The 18,414-nt window shown below is 53.5% G+C and overlaps 1 protein-coding gene across 1 annotated transcript; it reads left to right on the forward strand.

Moving 5' to 3' along the window:
* Positions 1 to 2,121: 2,121 nt before the first annotated feature.
* LOC139795406 (interferon-induced very large GTPase 1-like) lies at positions 2,122 to 18,185 on the forward strand. The gene is made up of 3 exons (XM_071742366.1): positions 2,122 to 2,481; positions 3,673 to 3,859; positions 10,311 to 18,185. Exon 3 carries the CDS (start codon positions 10,319 to 10,321, stop codon positions 17,672 to 17,674), a length of 7,356 nt encoding a protein of 2,451 aa, XP_071598467.1. The 5' UTR covers positions 2,122 to 2,481; positions 3,673 to 3,859; positions 10,311 to 10,318; the 3' UTR covers positions 17,675 to 18,185.
* Positions 18,186 to 18,414: the final 229 nt, after the last annotated feature.

Consider the following 18,414-nt stretch of genomic DNA (forward strand, 5'->3'; position numbering starts at 1 on the left):
AGGTCTCCCCGTTGCAGCCTTCTCTTCTCCAGCCTCAACACCCCCAACTCTCTCAGCCTGGCTCCAGAGCAGAGCTGCTCCAGCCCTCCCAGCAGCTCCAGCAGCTCCAACAGCTCCAAGGCTTCCTTGTCACCCAAAGGCTGGTCACCCAACTTTGGGAATTCTTGACTTTGGCCACCTTTGATCCCCCTTTTCAGGAGATGGCTGAGCAGCCTTGGAGCTACCCGTGAGGCTGAAGCTGTCCTGAAGCTGTGGAGGAGACTCCAGGCTGGTGGCAAAGCCTTGAGCAGAACCTGAGAGCCCTGCAGCCTCTTTCTGCCCATGCCAGGAGCTCAGTGATTCCCCTCTGGCTGAACCTGTATTTAAAAGATGTTTCATCCATTATCAGCCACCTCGAGGGCTTCCCCTAAGAGGATTGTTGTGGGAGCTGTAATGTACTTAAGGGATTGGTAGTGACACAGAGGGATTGGGAGGCAGGGCTGGTCCAGGTTGTGCTCCATGGTCAGAGGTCCATGGGGTTGGTTTGGTTCATCTTCCCCCTTCAGAGGTGGTTGGGATCCCTTCTGAAGTCTTGGGAACTGAAATACAGGTGAGGATGTAGAGATCTAAGGGGAGACCTTGTGGCTCTCTGCAAGCCCCTGAGAGGAGGTTGGAGCCAGGGGGGGTTGGGCTCTGCTCCCAAGGAACAAGGGATGGGAGAAGAGGAACTTTTGGCACAAGTCAAGTGGTGCCAGGGGAGGTTTAGGTTGGAGCTGGGGAAGAATTTCTGCCTGGAAAGGGTTGTCAGGGCCTGGCCCAGGCTGCCCAGGGCAGGGCTGGAGTCCCCATCATGCCTGGAGGGGTTTCAGAGCAACCCCTGGGGATGTGGGGATGAGGGACATGGGGCAGGGCTGGGGAAGGGTTGGACTCCTTCACCTTCAAGGTCTTCTCCATCCCAAAGGATTTTCTGGTTCCATTGGGACCCAGGGGGTTTCACTGTGAGCTTCCTGGTGAGGGGGGGATTGGATGAGGGACTTTGGAGAAGGATCTGGAGGGCTGGGATGAGGGGGAAGGGTTTGCAGCTGCAGGAGGGGAGATGGAGAGGAGATCTTGGGGAGGGAGAAATGTGTAGGTCTCTGCCCCCATGGTGTTAATGAGCACCCTCCCCATCACTGTGTTAATTATTGACAGAGGAGCCTTGGGCAGTTGGCTCTCTGCTCTCCTGAGCTCTGCTCTTGGCACAGAACGGGGCCACTTTCATTTCATTGCTTTGCTCCTCCCTCGTGCTCAGCTGCTGCTGTTTCTCAGAAATCAGAGCTCTTCTGGGAGAGGGTTTCAGCAGCCCCTGGAACCCACAGTGCTGCTCAGGCTCCTCTGGGTTTCCACCACCACAACAAACCCCTTCTCTTTGCCCTGCTCCAAACTTCATCCTCCAGAGCCCTCCCAAGGATGGAGGTGCCAAGAGGCACCACTTTGGCAGAGATCCCAGCAGGAACCAGCCAGGAGCTCAAAGCCCCTCGAGTGGTGCTTGGGGCTCAGAGCTTCTCCCCAGGGCTTTGCTTTGGGTTGGAAGGGACCTTCCAGAAGGGATTTGGTGCTGTTTGAGGTGGAATAAAGGAAGGAGGTTCAGAGCTGAAGCTTCACGTCCGTGTGTGTGAGGGAACCCTCCAGAGCCCTGGACACCAGGACCACCCCCTGTCCCCAAGGTCCCACCTCACCAGAGCATCCCAGAGCTGGCCAGGGGGGCTCTGGGGAGCTGGGAGCTGCCCTGGCCAGGCAGGAGAAGGCAGAGAGAGGGGGCAGGGGCCATCCTGCCCCACAGCCCCATGGAGGGATGGAGAGCAGCCCTGAGGAGAAGGTTGGGAGCTCTGAGGGAAGAGACAGAGACCTGGAGGAGCTGGAGAAGGGGACCCATGGGGACCTCCTGAGATCCAACGAGCCCAAGGGGAGGTTCCTGCACCTGGGTCAGGGCAACCCCCACTATCAGCACAGGCTGGGGGGGAAGGGTGGAGAGAACCCCTTAGAGCCCCTTCCAGTGCCTGAAAGGCTGCAGGAAAGCTGGGGAGGGACTTGGGACAAGGGCCTGGAGGGATGGGACCCTCCGAGGGGAAGGGTTTGGAGATGGGAGAGGGGAGATGGAGAGGAGATCTTGGGCAGGGAGGGAGGGAGGGAGAAATTCTTTAACCTGAGGGTGCTGAGCCCCTGGTTGCCCGAGCTGGCTCCAAAACTGTGCCTGGGGGAGCTGGGAAGAAGCCACCCCAGAGGGTTTGGGATCCTGCTGTGGATTCCCTGAGAGCTGCTGATGCCGGGGGAGGTGCTGGCTCAGCCCCAGCCCTGCCTGCAGCTCCTCAGTTTCACTTTCACCCTCTGGGCAGAGCAAGTCCTGACTTCCAGGAAGGCAGCTGATCTCCTGCCTGCCCTGTCACCAGGAGGGGACCCGGGGACTTCCTAAGAGAGGGGCTGAGCTGGGCTGAGCCCAGGCTGGAGCTGCTGGAGGAGAAGGTAGGACCTTGGTGATGAGCTCTGGGGCTGGGGGTCAGCACAGAGCAGGGATCTGCTTGGTCTCCTGCTTCTTATTCCATGGGTTTCCCCTTTGCTGAGACCGGATGGAGAGCAGCCCCCAGGAGCTGGGCTGGGGGGGGAGGAGAAGCTCAACAAGGGCCAAGACCCCCAAGCACCTTCCAGTGCCTGAAGGGGCTCCAGGAAAGCTGGGGAGGGACTTGGGACAAGGGCCTGGAGGGATGGGACCCTGCGAGGGGGAAGGGTTTGCAGCTGGGAGAGGGGAGATGGAGAGGAGATCTTGGGCAGGGAGGGAGGGAGGGAGGGAGGGAGAAATTGTTTGGTTGGACTTGGTGATCTCAGAGGTCCTTTCCAGCCATGAGCATTCTGTGATTCTCAGGTGTGGGACATGGGTTAGTGGTGGCCTGGAATAAGGTGATGTCCTGGCTGGGCTGGAGTGGGATAGGACAAGGGGGAAGGGTTTGGAGCTGGGAGAGGGGAGCTGGGGCTGAGATGGGAGGGAGAAATTCCTTGGGGTGAGGGTGCTGAGCCCCTGGTTGCCCAGGTTGCCCAAGGAAGCTGTGGCTGCCCCATCCCTGGCAGTGTCTCAGCCCAGGTTGGATGGGGCTTGGAGCCCCCTGGGCTGGGGGAGGGGTCCCTGACCATGGCAGGGAGGGCACTGGATGGGTTTTAAGGTCCCTTCTCCCCAGCCCACTCTGGGGTTTGTGACTCTCTGAAAGCAGAGTGACCCCAGCCCCTCCCTTGCTGGTGGCTGCACACTGGTGGCAGGAGGAGTGGTGGCTGAGGGGTCAGCAGTGGGTGAGCACTGGGCAGGGTCCCTCTGGATCCTTTTTACTCCAGAGTCAGATTGCTCTTTGACTTCCTGGCCAGGCTTGGTTTTCCTCCCCTTGCTGGCTGTCCAGGCATTGGTCCTGTCCTGGGTCACCCCTGGGCACCTTGTGCTGGATGCAGAAGGGACTCTGTGCAGGAGGTCTCTGCCTCTTGGCCTTGATGATCTTAAAGGTCTTTTCCAACCAAAATAATTCCAGGATTCTGCTTTGGAAGCTGTCCCTGGGCTGCAGCCACCCCACGGGATGTGGGATTGGGGCAGGGATGGCCTCCAGCACTCCCTGGAATCGATTCTCCCTGCTGAGGGAGGGGCTGGCATCTCCTGACTCTGTTCCTCTCCTTTAGGGTTTTTGGGCTTTCATTCTGAGTCCTTTTCCTCCTGACTCCTTGGGCTGTTCCTCATCCATCTGAACTTCTCCTGTCTGCCAGGCCTGCAGTGTCACAAGGTGCTGTCTCAGCTGAGCCAGGGACCTTGCCCACTCCTGTCCCCTCTGAACTCGAGGACCTGACCCAAAGGAGCATCTGCTGGGAGGTGAGAGGAGCCAAAGCCCAGGGCCAGGCAGAGATTGTCAAGGAGGGCAGTGGCATCCTGGGGGGCATCAGCAAGAGTCTGGCAAGCAGCTTGAGGGAGGTTCTTCTCCCCCTCTGCTCTGCCCTGCTCAGGCCCCCTCTGGGCTCCCCAGTACAGGAAGGACAAGGAACAACTGTGGAGAGTCCAGTCAAGGGCTGCAGAGATGATGGGAGGACTGGAGCATCTCTCCTGTGAGGAGGAAAGGCTGAGAGCTGGGGATGTTGAGTCTGGAGAAGCCTGAGGGGGATGTAGCAGAGCTTATCAGTGCCTGAAGGGCTGGCAGGAGGATGGGGTCCCTGTCACTGGTGCCTGGTGACAGGACAAGAGGTGATGGGCACAGATTTGAACGTGGGAAGTTCCATCTAAACATGAGGAGGAACTTCTGGGCTTTGAGGGTGGCAGAGCCCTGGAATGGGCTGCTCAGAGGGGTGGGGGAGTCCCCATCTCTGGAGAGATTCCAAAGCCCCCTGGACACCATCCTGTGCCACCTCTCTGGGTCACCCTGTCCTGGGTGACCTCCCGAGTCTCCACTCAGTCCTGATGGGGCAAGAGGAGGTTGGAGGCCCTGACCTCAGAGGGCTTTTCCAGCTCTGAGAATTCCATGATCCTGTGAGGGGTGTGTGGTGCCTCTGGTGGGGAGCACCAGGCTGGAGCAGCCAGGAGGAGACCCGTGGGGCTGGGAAGAGGGTGTGGGATGCAGGGGCTTGGATGGGGCTGTGCTGGGCCATCCAGCAGTGTCAGGAAGAGTGCAGAGGACAACAGAAAGATGGATGTAATCCAAGGATTGCCCTTTATGGAGAGCAGCAGGAGCCCTTTTATACACAGCCAGGCTGATAAGATAATATCAGCACATTGCTGATGGGTGCAACACACTCTCCATGTGCCACAGGGCTCTATCTAACTGGTTAAATACAGCTGTTTATGTGCTGTCTGTGTGATGCTTTCCCATCCTCTTCTTCTTCTTTTCTGCTCCCAGCTCCCTCACCTTTTGCCTGTAGCTGATCTTTTCATAACCTTGCAGCTGGGCCTCAAGGCCCTCAGCTCACTCTGGCCAAAGCTCAAGAGTCAGGATTGCTCACATTTCCCTTTCCTTCCAAAACCCTTCCAAAACCTCTCCAACAATTCCCCCTTCCTGTTTTTGAGCAATCCAGACTTGCTTCATCACACGAGATAACTCATTAATGAGACAGTGCCATAAACAACACACTAATAATACAAAAGCAATAAGAACTAATAGGATTGATAAGCCTTGTCTAATTAAATCTCTAAGCTACCCCCCTATCCCTAAGGGGGATTCATCTCACCCAGGATGTGCAACAGTTAATTTTTTTCATCTTATCCTAACCAATTGTATTTGGTTGTGAACTGACTCCAAAGGACCAGACAAGTTCATGCAGCACATTCATCAAAGTCTTCCCAACCATGACCTAAGAGCTAACAACAGGTCAGGGGCAGCAGGATTCTGTGGAGCTGCACGTCTGACACCATCAGCAGCTTTTAGCACCTCTCTCAGAACACCAGGAGTGAGGTTCACTGCTCAGCAGTGCAACAGCCTGCTTTGTGCACAGCACCAGGGGCTTTTCCTGCACAGAGGAAGCACCAAGAACCTTCTCTGCTGCACCCCAAATTTCAAACGTGTCGTTGCATTCTGGGCCCAATTGTTGTGTTGAGCATTTTGATCAAAGGTGTTGTTCTTTACTTATTAGTGCTCTCATCAGGTCATGCTCTTTTTTCTTCTCATGAGGGTATATGCTCCCCCCCAATTTTTTTTTGCTTTTTTTTTTCTCTTTTTTTTTTTCTCTTTTTTTTTTTCTCTTTTTTTTTTTCTTCCTTTTTTTTCTTTTTTTCTTCTTCTTTTTCTTCTTCTTTTTTTTCTTCTTTTTTTCTTTTTTTTCCTTCTTGTTTTTCTTTTTTCTTTTTTCTTTTTTCTTTTTTCTTTTTTCTTTTTTCTTTTTTCTTTTTTCTTTTTTCTTTTTTCCTTTTTTTTCTTCTTTTTCTTCTTTTTTTCTTCTTTTTTTCTTCTTTTTTTCTTTTTTTCTTCTTTGTTTCTCTTTTTTCTTTTTTTCTTTTTTCTTTTCTTTTTTTTCTTTTTTCTTTTCTTTTTTTTCTTTTCATTTTTTTTCTTTTCTTTTTTCTTTTTTTTGTCTTTTTTTTCTTTTCATTTTTTTCTTTTCTTTTTTCTTTTTTTTGTCTTTTTTTTCTTTTCATTTTTTTCTTTTCTTTTTTTTCTTTTTTTGTCTTTTTTTTCTTTTCATTTTTTTCTTTTCTTTTTTTATCTTTTTTTCTTTTCATTTTTTTCTTTTCTTTTTTTTCTTTTTTTTGTCTTTTTTTTCTTTTCATTTTTTTCTTTTCTTTTTTTCTTTTTTTTGTCTTTTTTTTCTTTTCATTTTTTTCTTTTCTTTTTTTATCTTTTTTTCTTTTCATTTTTTCTTTTTTTTTTTTTTTTTTTTTTTTTTTTTTTTTTTTTTGTCTTTTTTTTTCTTTTCATTTTTTTTTCTTTTCTTTTTTTTCCTCTGCTGTGGTGCCTGCAGCAGGTCTCACTTTCTGGGCAGCAGCAGTGTCTGGGGGGGTCCAGTCAGGAGCTGCAGGTGTAGCAGATACCCTGGCAATGCTCACCAGCAATATCTGAGCTGTGCCCTGGTGCGAGGGGGGGTGAGACCTCTCCAAACAGCAGCTCTCAGCCTCCAAAAAGCCACACTCATTCTCATGACTGTGGCTTTTGTCTCACTCCTCACCAACATATGAGAAAAATTAACAACACCCACCAGAAGATCAAGAAACAAAATGCTATTGCTGCTAAAATCTGGTGGAGTCAGCCCAAAAGAAGATGAAGTGGAACAATCTCCCAAACCAAAACTGAAAGTGTAATCACCAACCCAGTTTTTTACCTCTCTATGAAACACCAGTGCACCTGCACCACCAGGCACAGCAACACTGAGGAGCACACTGCAATGAGGGCTCCTAAGCAGCTTTATCTGCTCCCAGCATTTGCTCAGGAGCTTCTGACAATTGGGCTGCTGTAGCACCTCTCAGGAGTGGTCCTGATGCAGGTTGAGTTTTTTCCATGAGCATTCTCATATGCTGACTTATCAAAAAAATTTGCTTTCGTCTCTCCTGGCAAATCAGGACGTGATGTTATCCCTGAATATAAGCCACACGTTTATATATATAAGCCCTGAATATGACCCACACATTTGGAATATGGCTCTGCTCCCCCCTGCTTAATATTTGCAAAAGAGGGGGTGTTGCTCGTGCAGGATCCTGCACGGTTTGCAGAGCTTTATAAGCCAATTCTTGTGGAGGTTGTAACGCTTCAGTTTGACACCGTGCCCGGAAACCTGCAGGTCCAAAAGGAGCAGCACCCAGTCCCATTTGTGCTTGCACCCCCTGTAATCCATCGGGGTTCTGTCTGGGGATCACAGCTGCATTGTCACACAGCACTTGCCATTTATGGGGAAACTGCAGCGGTTGAGAAGGAGTTAACAGAGCATTAATCAGCATTTTTGTGCCATACGGCACCAACAACTGAGCAGTAAAAAGATGTTGCAAAAGGGATTGAGCAAATGAGGATTTCCAACCCTACTGCCTAATGGCAGCTTTGGCTTCTTTTATCAGTTTCCCATCTAATCCAACCCCTTGACCTCCTCCTCCTGGTCCCACAACCACTGGAGAAGGCATCAGACCCATGTTGGGAACCATTTCTCCTTCAGCTATGGCATTTTGAATAATCCCCTTCCATCTAGTTACCAGATTCACACTCCCACCCCCCCACCACCCTCCCCTCCCCATGCTGGATCTGGAAGAGGTGAAGCAGTGGGTGTTAAAGGGATAAGGGAAGTAGGAGCAGGAATAGGGAATGGATCAGGAGGTAAAAAGGGATTAGTGCCCCTGGGTTGTTCAGGGTGTTCCCCAGAGCAAAAATAGGGTTTTTTTCAGGGGTATACTCATCCTTGGTCTCCAGTTTCTTCAGTTTTTCCAGCAGACCCCTCAGTTGCTTGTCTCCCAGTCCCAGTTCTTTCCCTGCTTGTTGCTCTGTAGCAGGCACTGATGGTGCTGACAAGGGAAGAGGAGGATTAATTGGTGGCATTGGTGGTTCAGGAGATAAATCAGGGGTGGAGGTGGGGGGGAAGGCAGTGGCAGAGCACCAGGGAGCCACGGGCAGGAGGGGGGGGGTCTGCATCCTCAGATTCCTCACCCCTGTTCTCCAGCTTCTCTCCCTCTGGATCCTCCGATGATCCTGGTGCTGTTTTCAGTCCCTTTTGGTTTTACTTCTCGGTCCCATTTTTACTTTTTGGCAGAACCCCAGGGTCAAATGGCACAGTTGGCTGAGCTTGAATCAGTACAGCCCCCACAGGTGCTGTGGGGGTATTTTAGGTGCCTCAAAGAACAGTTTAGGGTTCCATATTTTGGACATTCCTCAGCACTGGTAGATCAGGGGTTAAGGCAGCAAACGCTGAGGCTGCTGCTGCCCTCTCACTTTCCATTTCTTTCAGTGTGTCTCCAATCAGCCTCCACTACGTGGCTGATTTTCCAGCCCCCTTAGATCCTTTGCTAATTTCATCCCATAGGGACTTCCCAATTTCTTCCCACGTTTCCAGCTCAAAAGCTGTACTGACAGTGGGGATCAGGGCTCCCTCTTTAGCCCCCTGGATCAGCTCCTGGAGCTGTTTTGGATCACCAGGAATCCCTCTCTCTCAGAGTATCCTACCTAGGAACAGCACCTACCCAGTAACTCCATTTCCCTCAGGTTTCCAGTGCCCACCTTACAGGGCTGAGTGCCCAGCTCACTTCCAGCTCCTGCTGTGATTCCCAAGCAGTGCCAACCCCATCCACGTTTCCCAATATCCAGATAAATCCTCGTGTGAAGCAACCACCAGCAATTCAGAGTCCCAGTTCAGGCACTGTTTGTTAGGAGGGCACAGTGGACATCCCACAGATGGATGTAATCCAAGGATTGCCCTTTATGGAGAGCAGCAGGAGCCCTTTTATACACAGCCAGGCTGATAAGATAATATCAGCACATTGCTGATGGGTGCAACACACTCTCCATGTGCCACAGGGCTCTATCTAACTGGTTAAATACAGCTGTTTATGTAGAGAGAACCACAAGTCCTCAGGTGTCGCCGATAATGAACTGGGAGCTTAGGCCCAGGTGTGCCCAATAATTAGGGCCTGCCCCAGCTGGAAATGGGCGGGGCTGAAGGGCAAGATAAAAGGCATCTCCCAGAAGCAGCCAGAAGACAAGAGATGAAGATGCCTGAGGAGAGGGATGGCAAGAGAGCTCTGAAGAAGAGCTGTGACCCCGAGAGAGAAGGCTCGCCCCAACATGTTTATGTGCTGTCTGTGTGATGCTTTCCCATCCTCTTCTTCTTCTTTTCTGCTCCCAGCTCCCTCACCTTTTGCCTGTAGCTGATCTTTTCATAACCTTGCAGCTGGGCCTCAAGGCCCTCAGCTCACTCTGGCCAAAGCTCAAGAGTCAGGATTGCTCACATTTCCCTTTCCTTCCAAAACCCTTCCAAAACCTCTCCAACACAGAAACACCCCCGGGGGGCTCTGCTTCTGTATTTATGAGTCCCTTGGGTGTAGGGGTGTGTGTGTTGTTGTTTCTGGGACACACACTCAGCTTCAGGGTTGAACCTACAAATGGGAAATCAGCAGAAACATCCATTGCCACGAGATCCCAGAGTGGTTTGGGTGGGAAGGGACCCTAAAGGTCACCTAATTCCACCCCCTGCATGGTCAGGGACCCCTCCCCCAGCCCAGGGGGCTCCAAGCCCCATCCAACCTGGGCTGAGACACTGCCAGGGATGGGGCAGCCACAGCTTCCTTGGGCAACCTGGGCAACCAGGGGCTCAGCACCCTCACCCCAAGGAATTTCTCCCTCCCTCCCTCCCTCCCTCCCTGCCCAAGATCTCCTCTCCATCTCCCCTCTCCCAGCTCCAAACCCTTCCCCCTTGTCCTATCCCACTCCAGCCCAGCCAGGACATCACCTTATTCCAGGCCACCACTAACCCATGTCCCACACCTGAGAATCACAGAATGCTCATGGCTGGAAAGGACCTCTGAGATCACCAAGTCCAACCAAACAATTTCTCCCTCCCTCCCTCCCTCCCTGCCCAAGATCTCCTCTCCATCTCCCCTCTCCCAGCTGCAAACCCTTCCCCCTCGCAGGGTCCCATCCCTCCAGGCCCTTGTCCCAAGTCCCTCCCCAGCTTTCCTGGAGCCCCTTCAGGCACTGCAATGCTACCCTGAGGTTCCTGGGATGGAGACAGCCAGGTTTTGGGAGGGTCCAGGCTGGGCCAGCCGCCGGGCAGGAGGAATCCCCGGAGCCAGAGTTGCTGGAGAGCCCTCTTCTCAGAGGCCCTGAGCTCTTACACCTTAAAGAAAGTCATGTGAAGTTTTCTTCTTCCAGAGACAGCCATGAGTGTGCAAGAGGACGTTCCAGGGGATGATGAAAAGGCCCTTCTTGCTATGAAGCTCCTGGCAGAAGCATTTGAGGAGGAAGGTCTGGATGCTGACCACTGGCTCCCCAAAGTGTCCCAGATGCTGGGAGTCAAGTCCAGAGAAGCCCTGAAACACCTGGGCTATGAAGACTACCTGAAGCTGGAGTGTGAAGTACGGTACCCCTGGGAAAGCAGGGCACTCCAAAAACTGCTGGCCCTGAGGGACAGAAAAGCATCTTTGGAGGAGCTGCAGGAGCAGCGCTTGGAGATGGCGAAGCAGAGACAGGAAGAGGCCAAGCGAGTCCTGAAGGAGCTGAAAGAAATGCACGGCAGCTGCAGCCACAGCAAGGAAGTCCTCAGGGAGAAAGCAGAGGCTCTGTGGCAAGCCATGGAGATCCCCCCAAAATACTGGGCACCGGCAGAGCAGTCACTGGGGGACGTGCTGGAGAGCATCCAGAAGCAGCTGGAGCAGAAGGAGTCGTCCATAGCCAGGGCTGAGAAGATCTCGGACACGGAGGTGCTGAGCCGGGCCTCGGGGGGCCTGGCCCTGCAGGGCATCTACAGAACCAGCAGCCTCACGGAGGTGCTGGCAAAGAGAGAGCAGCTCATCAGGGTTCCCCAGGGCTTCAAGCTGGCTGGTCCAGAGCAAGGGTCGCTGCTGGAGAGCAAGGAGTTCTCCTCCTCTGCAGCAGAAGCCGCTTTCACCAAGTCCATGGAGCAGCTGGGCTTCAGCATCAGCGTTTCTGCCAACGCTGGCTTCTGGGGCTTCAGGGCTGAGGCCGGTACAGATGCCAGCACGTCCTCGTGGGCAGAAGAGACCCAGCAGTCCTGCTCTGAGAAGAGCTACGTTTGCAGCACCAAGTACCAGTACATCCCCCTGGCCTCCTGCTACTTCCAGAAGCATCAGCTTCACCTCTCGGAGCCGGCCCTGCGGGAGCTGCGGGACCTCGAGCACCTCCTGAGCGTCACTGAGGAAGCAGACAGGCCCGCCATGCTGAGGAGCAGGGGCGGCAGCTTCTTCAGCAGGTTTGGCTCCCACGTCAACCAGGGGCCCCTCCACTTCGGGGGGATATTCTGGTGGAAAGCTTCCGCGGAAGGGTTCCGAGCCGAGCGGCGGGAGGAGATGAAGCGACAGACGTCTGAAGCTCTCAGCTGCTACGTGGGGGGCAGCTACAGCGGCTTCGTCGGCAGCGCAGGGCTGGACGTGGAGCTCTGGAGATCCGGCTCGCAGGCGTCTGCTGAGGGAGGAGAGAGGCGGAGCAGCTCCACGGGGGTTCAGCTCTACGTGACCCACACCGGAGGCCCGGCAGACAGGGATTCTCCTCCCGAGTGGAAAGCGGGGCTCGTGGCTAACAACACCACCTGGTGTGTCATCGACCGTGGCTTCCAGCTGCTCCCGGTGTGGGACATCATCCTCCTCAACCACGGCACTGACTTCAAGTCTGCCCATCAAGTGAGCAGCAGCCTCAGGGCTGCCTACCAAGCGCTGACCGGTCGCTGCGTCGGCGCCGTCTTCGGGGAGGAACTGCTCGGCGCGGTGGAAGAGGCCAGAGCTCTGCTGGAGCAGGTGAAGGCCTGGGAGGTGACGCTGGATAAAAAGCAACTGCTCGCCCTGCTGGAATTCAAGCAGAGCCTGAGCGAGAAAACCAAAAACCAGAGCGTCTGGATCGACGTCTGCCTGTCGGACAAAGGGCTGCAGGAGTTCCTGCTCGGCACCGTCCGGCTTTGCCAGGACTCACCTCCACCAGACCCCGTCTGTATCAAGGCCCTGCTGAGGTCCCTCCTGGACCCTTACATCTATTCCGTCAAGGACTTCCCCGGCTCCTCCTTGCTGATGCAATGGATCTTCCACGCTGAGGACAGCCTTCCCCAAACTCCTGAGGTCTCTGAGCTTGGGGAGCTGACCCAGACGCTGCTGCAAATGAAGCAGCACATCCAGGAAGCCACCTACGCGCCAGAAACCTCGGCATCCGCCATTCACGAAGCGAAGATCAAAGCCACCTTGACTGCCAGCCAATCGGTTTACTCCTTACTCCGGAGTCTCCAGGAAAGGGCACAGAAAGGCATAGAACTCTTGGTGCTCCTGGTTACGAGCAGCACGGGGTACCAGGTGGAGAGCGGCACTTTCCAGAACCTCCTGGGATACCCAGAAATTAACTTCATGGCAACGGAAATGCAAACGGGACAGGAGGAGTACCAGAACCTGAAGGACCAAGATGTTTACAGAGCCCAGGCCTTCCTGCTGCTGACGGGTCTGACCCTGACATCCCGAGAGAAAGAGCTGTCCCCGGAGCAGAAGAACGAGCGGCTCCTCTTCATGGACCAGCACATGGAAAGCTCCTGGTCCTCGGAGATCAAGACTCTCCTGGAAAAGCACCGCGGGCTCCAAGACTGGGAGATGCTGGAAAGGGACTTGAATTCCTTCATCAGCGGGCACGTGGAGAAGACACGTGAGGATCTGAAGAGACAAAGCATAATCAAGGACATAGAAGAGACTTTCCGAGCCAGGGAGCCTTCGGGTCAGCCCAAAGCCAAGTCGGGTGCCGGCGACTCCAAAGCCGACGAAGCCGTCGCAAACCAAGAGTTCCTCCGCTTGCTCAAGCGCCTGGGCCTAGAAGGCGCCTACCCGAGGAAAATGGGGACAGAAGCTTTCCACGTCATCTGCAGCACATCTTTAGGTGACGGCCAGCCCAGCGGGGACCACGAGCTGCCCCTTTTCTTCCTGCAGAAGCTTTTGACCGTGGATTACCGGGTGAGGTACCTGACGTGCAAGGGCGAGCGCGACCCGGGACGCGCGCCCGTGCCGACCCCCCCCGAGCGGGAGCGCCGACTCTCGGGTGACTTCGAGGAGCTTTTCAACGACCTGGAGGAGGAAGCCCCCGACTCCGCCGGCGGGGAGAGCCACGTGCACCCCATGGACGTCCAGATGGCCATTTTCCATTGCGCGGATGACTTCATGAGACAGTACGTGGCGACGAAGCTCGCGTTCTGCCAGTTTGCTCTGCCCCTCCTGGTGCCGAACCCCTGCACGTCCCAGATCGAATTTCCCCTCTGGTCCCTCAGCCAGATTAAGAAGAGCTGGAAAGGGGCCGAGATGTCGGCAAAGGGGGCCCAAAGGAAGAGTTACAACAACAAACTCATTTGCCAGGCGGAGACGCCCGTCGTGTCCTTCGCACGCATCGGCAGCTCTCCCAGCTCTTCCAAGTCTCAGATCCTCAACGCCCTCCTGAGCAAACAGAAGCACGACACTTTTTTCCACCGACATTGCAAGAGCAGCACCAAAGACTGCTTGCTGATGAAAGGGCTGGTGGAGATCTCCTGGTACTGTCCCCGGGGCAGCGACGACGACAGCTTTGACCGCTGCGTCGCCTTCTGTAACCTGCGCGGAGACGCCAGGGATCACGAGAAGCAGATGCACTTTTTACGGGAGATCTCGGCGGTCAACGTGGTTTTCCTATCCGAGTCCAGCCAGAGCGACCAGAAAGGGAAGAAAATTTTACAGGACCTGTGGCAGTCGCAGAGGCCTCTGGTTTGTCTTTTCACTGAGAAAGAGAAGGTTGCAGCTGGCAGATCCAGCCAAATCGTAAGGATCGCCGTCAAGAACAGGAACGAAGCGGAATTAACGGCCGAGCTGACAAAAACCATCAGGGATCTCCTGGAAGGCTCCAGCACCGTTTTCAGCCTCGACGCTTGCACGGAGAAGGCTCGCGAGCACGGCTTCTCGGTCGATGAAGACACGGAGGCTTGTGTGACAGCTAAAGAGGAGGCAAAGGCGCTGCTGGAGCTGCTCAAGAGAGAGAAGTTGGCTGAGATCAAGTCCCACCTCCTGCCGCTCCAAGGCAAACTCTGGTACTCGTGGTGCAAAAAGGACAAAGAACTCACTCGGCTGCAGGAAAAGAGGAACAGGAGCATCGAGCACCACCGGAGCCAGATTGAAGCCCAGAAGCTGGCAATAAGAAGACAGCAACGAGAGAAAGCATTCCCCCTCAACCCCCTGATGAGATCCATCCTTGGCTTTCTCCAGTCCCAGCCAGCAGACACCAAGAAATACTTCCTGCAGTGGATGAAGGTCTTCACGGATGACCTGTCCTCCGATCGCCTTGACCAGCTGAAGAGACAGTATCACCAGCTCTGGTCTGAGATCCTGGCAATGAAGAAAAGGGGGGAGAAACACAACCCGAAAGACCCCTTGGTGAGCCAGTTGGATCGGCTCTCGGATGAAATCAACAACTCCTCTATCGGCCTTGAGCACATTTTGAGAGAGGTAGGGCAGATCTATGAAGCCGTGGAATCCATGGACGCCGAGAGCAAACGTTGTGTTGTCAAACTCCCAGAAATTGCAGCTGATCTGATGCTCTCAGGGTACCCCGTGGAGCTGATGGACGGGGACGCTTCTTACGTGCCTCTGCGGTGGGTCGGAGCCATCTTTGACAAATTAATTGAGAAGCTGGGGGACAAACGAGCGTTCGTTCTTTCTGTGCTGGGCATCCAGAGCACGGGGAAGTCGACCCTGCTGAACGCCATGTTTGGGCTGCAGTTTAACGTCAGCGCGGGGAGGTGCACCCGGGGAGCCTTCATGCAGCTGATCAGGCTGGAGGAGAAACTGCAGCGGGCTCTGGGCTTTGACTACGTGCTGGTGGTCGACACGGAGGGACTTCGTGCCATCGAGATGGCCAACAAACAGTCCTTTCACCACGACAACGAGCTGGCCACCTTTGTCATCGGCATCGGCAACGTGACCCTGATCAACATCTTCGGAGAGAACCCTTCCGAAATGCAGGACGTCCTGCAGATTGCTGTGCAGGCTTTTCTGAGGATGAAGCAAGTCAACCTTTCCCCGAGCTGCCTCTTTGTGCACCAGAACGTGGGGGAAATCACTGCCAAGGAGCAGAACATGGAAGGACGAAGACGTCTGCAGCAGAAGCTGGATGAAATGACTGTGGTAGCTGCCCAGCAGGAGTTCTGTGACGTCCGCAGCTTCAGCGAGGTCATCCGCTTTGATATCAACACCCACGTTCACTACTTCGCCCACCTGTGGGAAGGAAACCCCCCGATGGCACCACCCAACCCCACCTACAGCCAGAACGTCCAGGAATTAAAGAGCAAAATCCTCCAAGCTGCCGAGAAGGAGTCGCAGGGCAGCATCTTGAGGCTCTCCGGCTTGAAAGTCCGAATCAGCGACCTCTGGAACGCTTTGCGGAACGAAAACTTCATCTTCAGCTTCAAGAATTCCCTGGAGATCGCCGCATACAATGACCTGGAGGCCGCCTTCAGTCACTGGACCTGGCAGCTGAGGAGTCACATCTTGGACTTGCAAATGAAGCTGAACAATAAAATTCAGAATGGGGAGTTGCAGAAGGTCACCTTAGGCGACCTTGAACAACTGGTGCAGGGGAAAAGCGACGCCATCGACAAAGACGTGGAAAAGTATTTCGGTGAAGACAAGGACCGTGAGATCCTGATCCAGTGGAAAAGCAGCACGGAGCTGAAGCTGAAAGAGCTGAAAGCCTCTCTTCTTTCTGAAACTAAAAAGAAGTGTGAGAATCTCATTGAGCTGAGGAAGAGCCAGTGTAAACTGGATGAAAGGAAGTCAAAATACGAAGACGAGCTCCTGGAAAAGAGCAGGCAGTTGGCTCTGCAGCTGAAAGGCCAGAGCCTGAGTGAAAAAGAGCTGAGAGACAACTTTCTTTCCCTCTGGGCACTCTGGATTGCTGAAGTCTCCTCTACTGCCTCCCCTCTGGAAAAGGTGGATATCGACGTGGAAATAGAAGATGTCCTTCTGGAGCACTTCAAGGAGCCCAACTTCCTCGCACGGATCCGGGAATTTCCCCGTCACAAAGTATTTGCCGTTGACTTGGAGAGACATATTGCTGTGAAAAAACCTAGCTCCTTGGTTGAGAAAGGTTGGAGGAACTTTAAAAAATCAGTGGGCTACGATGACGGCCTCGATGCTGCCGAGGAATCCAAAATCACCAGCATCACAGAGAACGTCATAGCGCGTGTGAAGGCAAACATTGACAGGAAGGAGAAGGAGAAAAGGGATTTCAGTAGAAGTTTCGTTCATGAAATACTAAATGAAGTCAAGGTGGGCGTGAGCTCTGTCCCGAGCACTGCAAGATACACTTTTAACAAAGATTACAAGATCGATTTATCTCTGTTCCTGTGCAGCATGGCAGCAGGAAGGTTTAAAGACATGCACGCGGCGTTCAAAAAAGCAAATCATCCAACTGTCTACCTGGAGAGCAAGAGAGAAGATTTCTTTAGATGCTTCCAGATTTCCTGCCAAGGAGCCACTTCTGTTACAACTTTTACTGTTTTCCTGTGTGAGAAGATTGCCCCAGCTCTTCGCCGGGCAGTTTACAACAAGACAGCTCTTAAGATAGCTGAGGCCATGCAAGATGAGGTCTCAGATTTCAAGAGGAACAGACGCTCTCTGGAAGTTCACATCCTGAAATACCTGGCAGAACAACAAAACTTTTCCTTGTTCAAGGAGTACATTCTTTTCCCAGAATCCTTTATGAAGAATTACATTCAGAGACGGGTTCAGGAGTACTGTTTTGGTGGGAACCAGAGGCTGAAGCAGCTTTTGGAGAGGTCTCTCTCTTCCTACTGTGACTGCCTCCAGACAGCTGTTTTTACATCAACCGACATTGTCCGAGACAGGGCAGGCAGTGCTGACAAAATCTCTCTTTGGCTGGATCAGTTTTGCAGCAAGCTGGGGGAGGTGCTAAATTTGCCCAGAAGTGAGCTGAAGGCCATTGAGCAACAGGAGGTAACAGACATGGAGTTCCTGAACAACACCATGACACGGGCACTGGATGACCTGAGGAATGAGATCAAGAAAGGGTTTGTGAGTGCTAGTTTGAGCTCATTTGAAAATCAACCTCACACCATCCTGGCTGCACACTTCTCAGGGTGCTGGGAGCAGTGTCCCTTCTGTGGGGCTGTTTGCACAAACACCATGAGGAACCACGATGGAGACCATCAGGTCATTTACCATCGCCCAGAAGCTTTGATGGGAGGATGGTGGTACCAAACTGAAAACATGGTTATTGATATTTGTTCTAGTTTAGTTGCAAGTGATTGTCAGTTCCTGCTTGATGGAAAGGGATGGATCCCCTACAAGAAATACCGGGATGCAGGGTTTCCTTATTCCTCTTGGAACATTCCTCCTGATCCATCCATGCAACTCTACTGGAAATGGTTTGTGTCTCGTTTCAGGACAGATCTGGAACAATGGCACAATAAGAAATTTCGTGGCAGAGGAGAAATCCCCCTCGAATGGACCAGAATTCTGAAGGAGGAAGCTCTCAGGGAACTGGAGAAGCATTAGGGAGATGAAGGCAGAACCGCAGCTGCTTTGCATGGCAGAAAGATGTAATACAAGCCTATCCACCCAAAATTTCCTGATCCTTGGAGCTGGAGCCACCTGAGCAGAGCAATATCCTAGTGCTGGCAGAGCTGGGTGAGGTGAGGTGTGCTGCTCCTGCCACGGCTCAGGAATCCCCCCGCTTCTCCAGGAATCCTCTTCCCTCCTCGCCACAAACGCTGACATCTGCTTTGCCTCACAGCAACTGCTTTGGCTTGGCTGTTGACCAAAAGCCTTCGTGTGAGCAACGGGGAGAACCTCTGCAGCCTCCTCAGCAGCATCTGTGCCACCCAGAGGGGCTGCAGGACACGGAGCCAAGGTCTGGAGGACACGGAACCGGCTGGGATGGCACCAGGGAGGTGCTGAGGTCCTGCACAGCTCCTGCAGTGCTGCTGGAAGGCCAAGGGGAGTGGGCTGCAGGGGTGCTGCAGAACCATTGCTTGGCAGCTTTGCTTAATAAAGAGATGGAGCTGCACTCCTTGAGGGGTCCCCGTGTCCGTGGTTTTCAGGTGGGCCACAGCCGTGTGTGACTCCAGGGGCTGTGCTGTGCAGACAGGCAGGAGGCAACCATGGGCTGTGAGGGGAAGGGAAGGGGCTGCTCCTGTCAGGTTGTCCGCTCAAGGACCTTCTCCAGTGTCTCCAGGGATAATAATCCAGGGAGGAAGCCATAAAGCAGGATCCCCCAGTTACCCAAATCTGAGGAA

The sequence above is a fragment of the Heliangelus exortis genome, chromosome 3 (assembly GCF_036169615.1).
Source record: "Heliangelus exortis chromosome 3, bHelExo1.hap1, whole genome shotgun sequence".
In the NCBI taxonomy this organism is placed as follows: Eukaryota; Metazoa; Chordata; class Aves; order Apodiformes; family Trochilidae; genus Heliangelus; species Heliangelus exortis.

What these genes read in the sequence shown, in the direction of transcription:
- LOC139795406 (XM_071742366.1), top strand. Translation starts at nt 10,319, where the DNA reads ATGAGTGTGCAAGAGGACGTTCCAGGGGATGATGAAAAGGCCCTTCTT.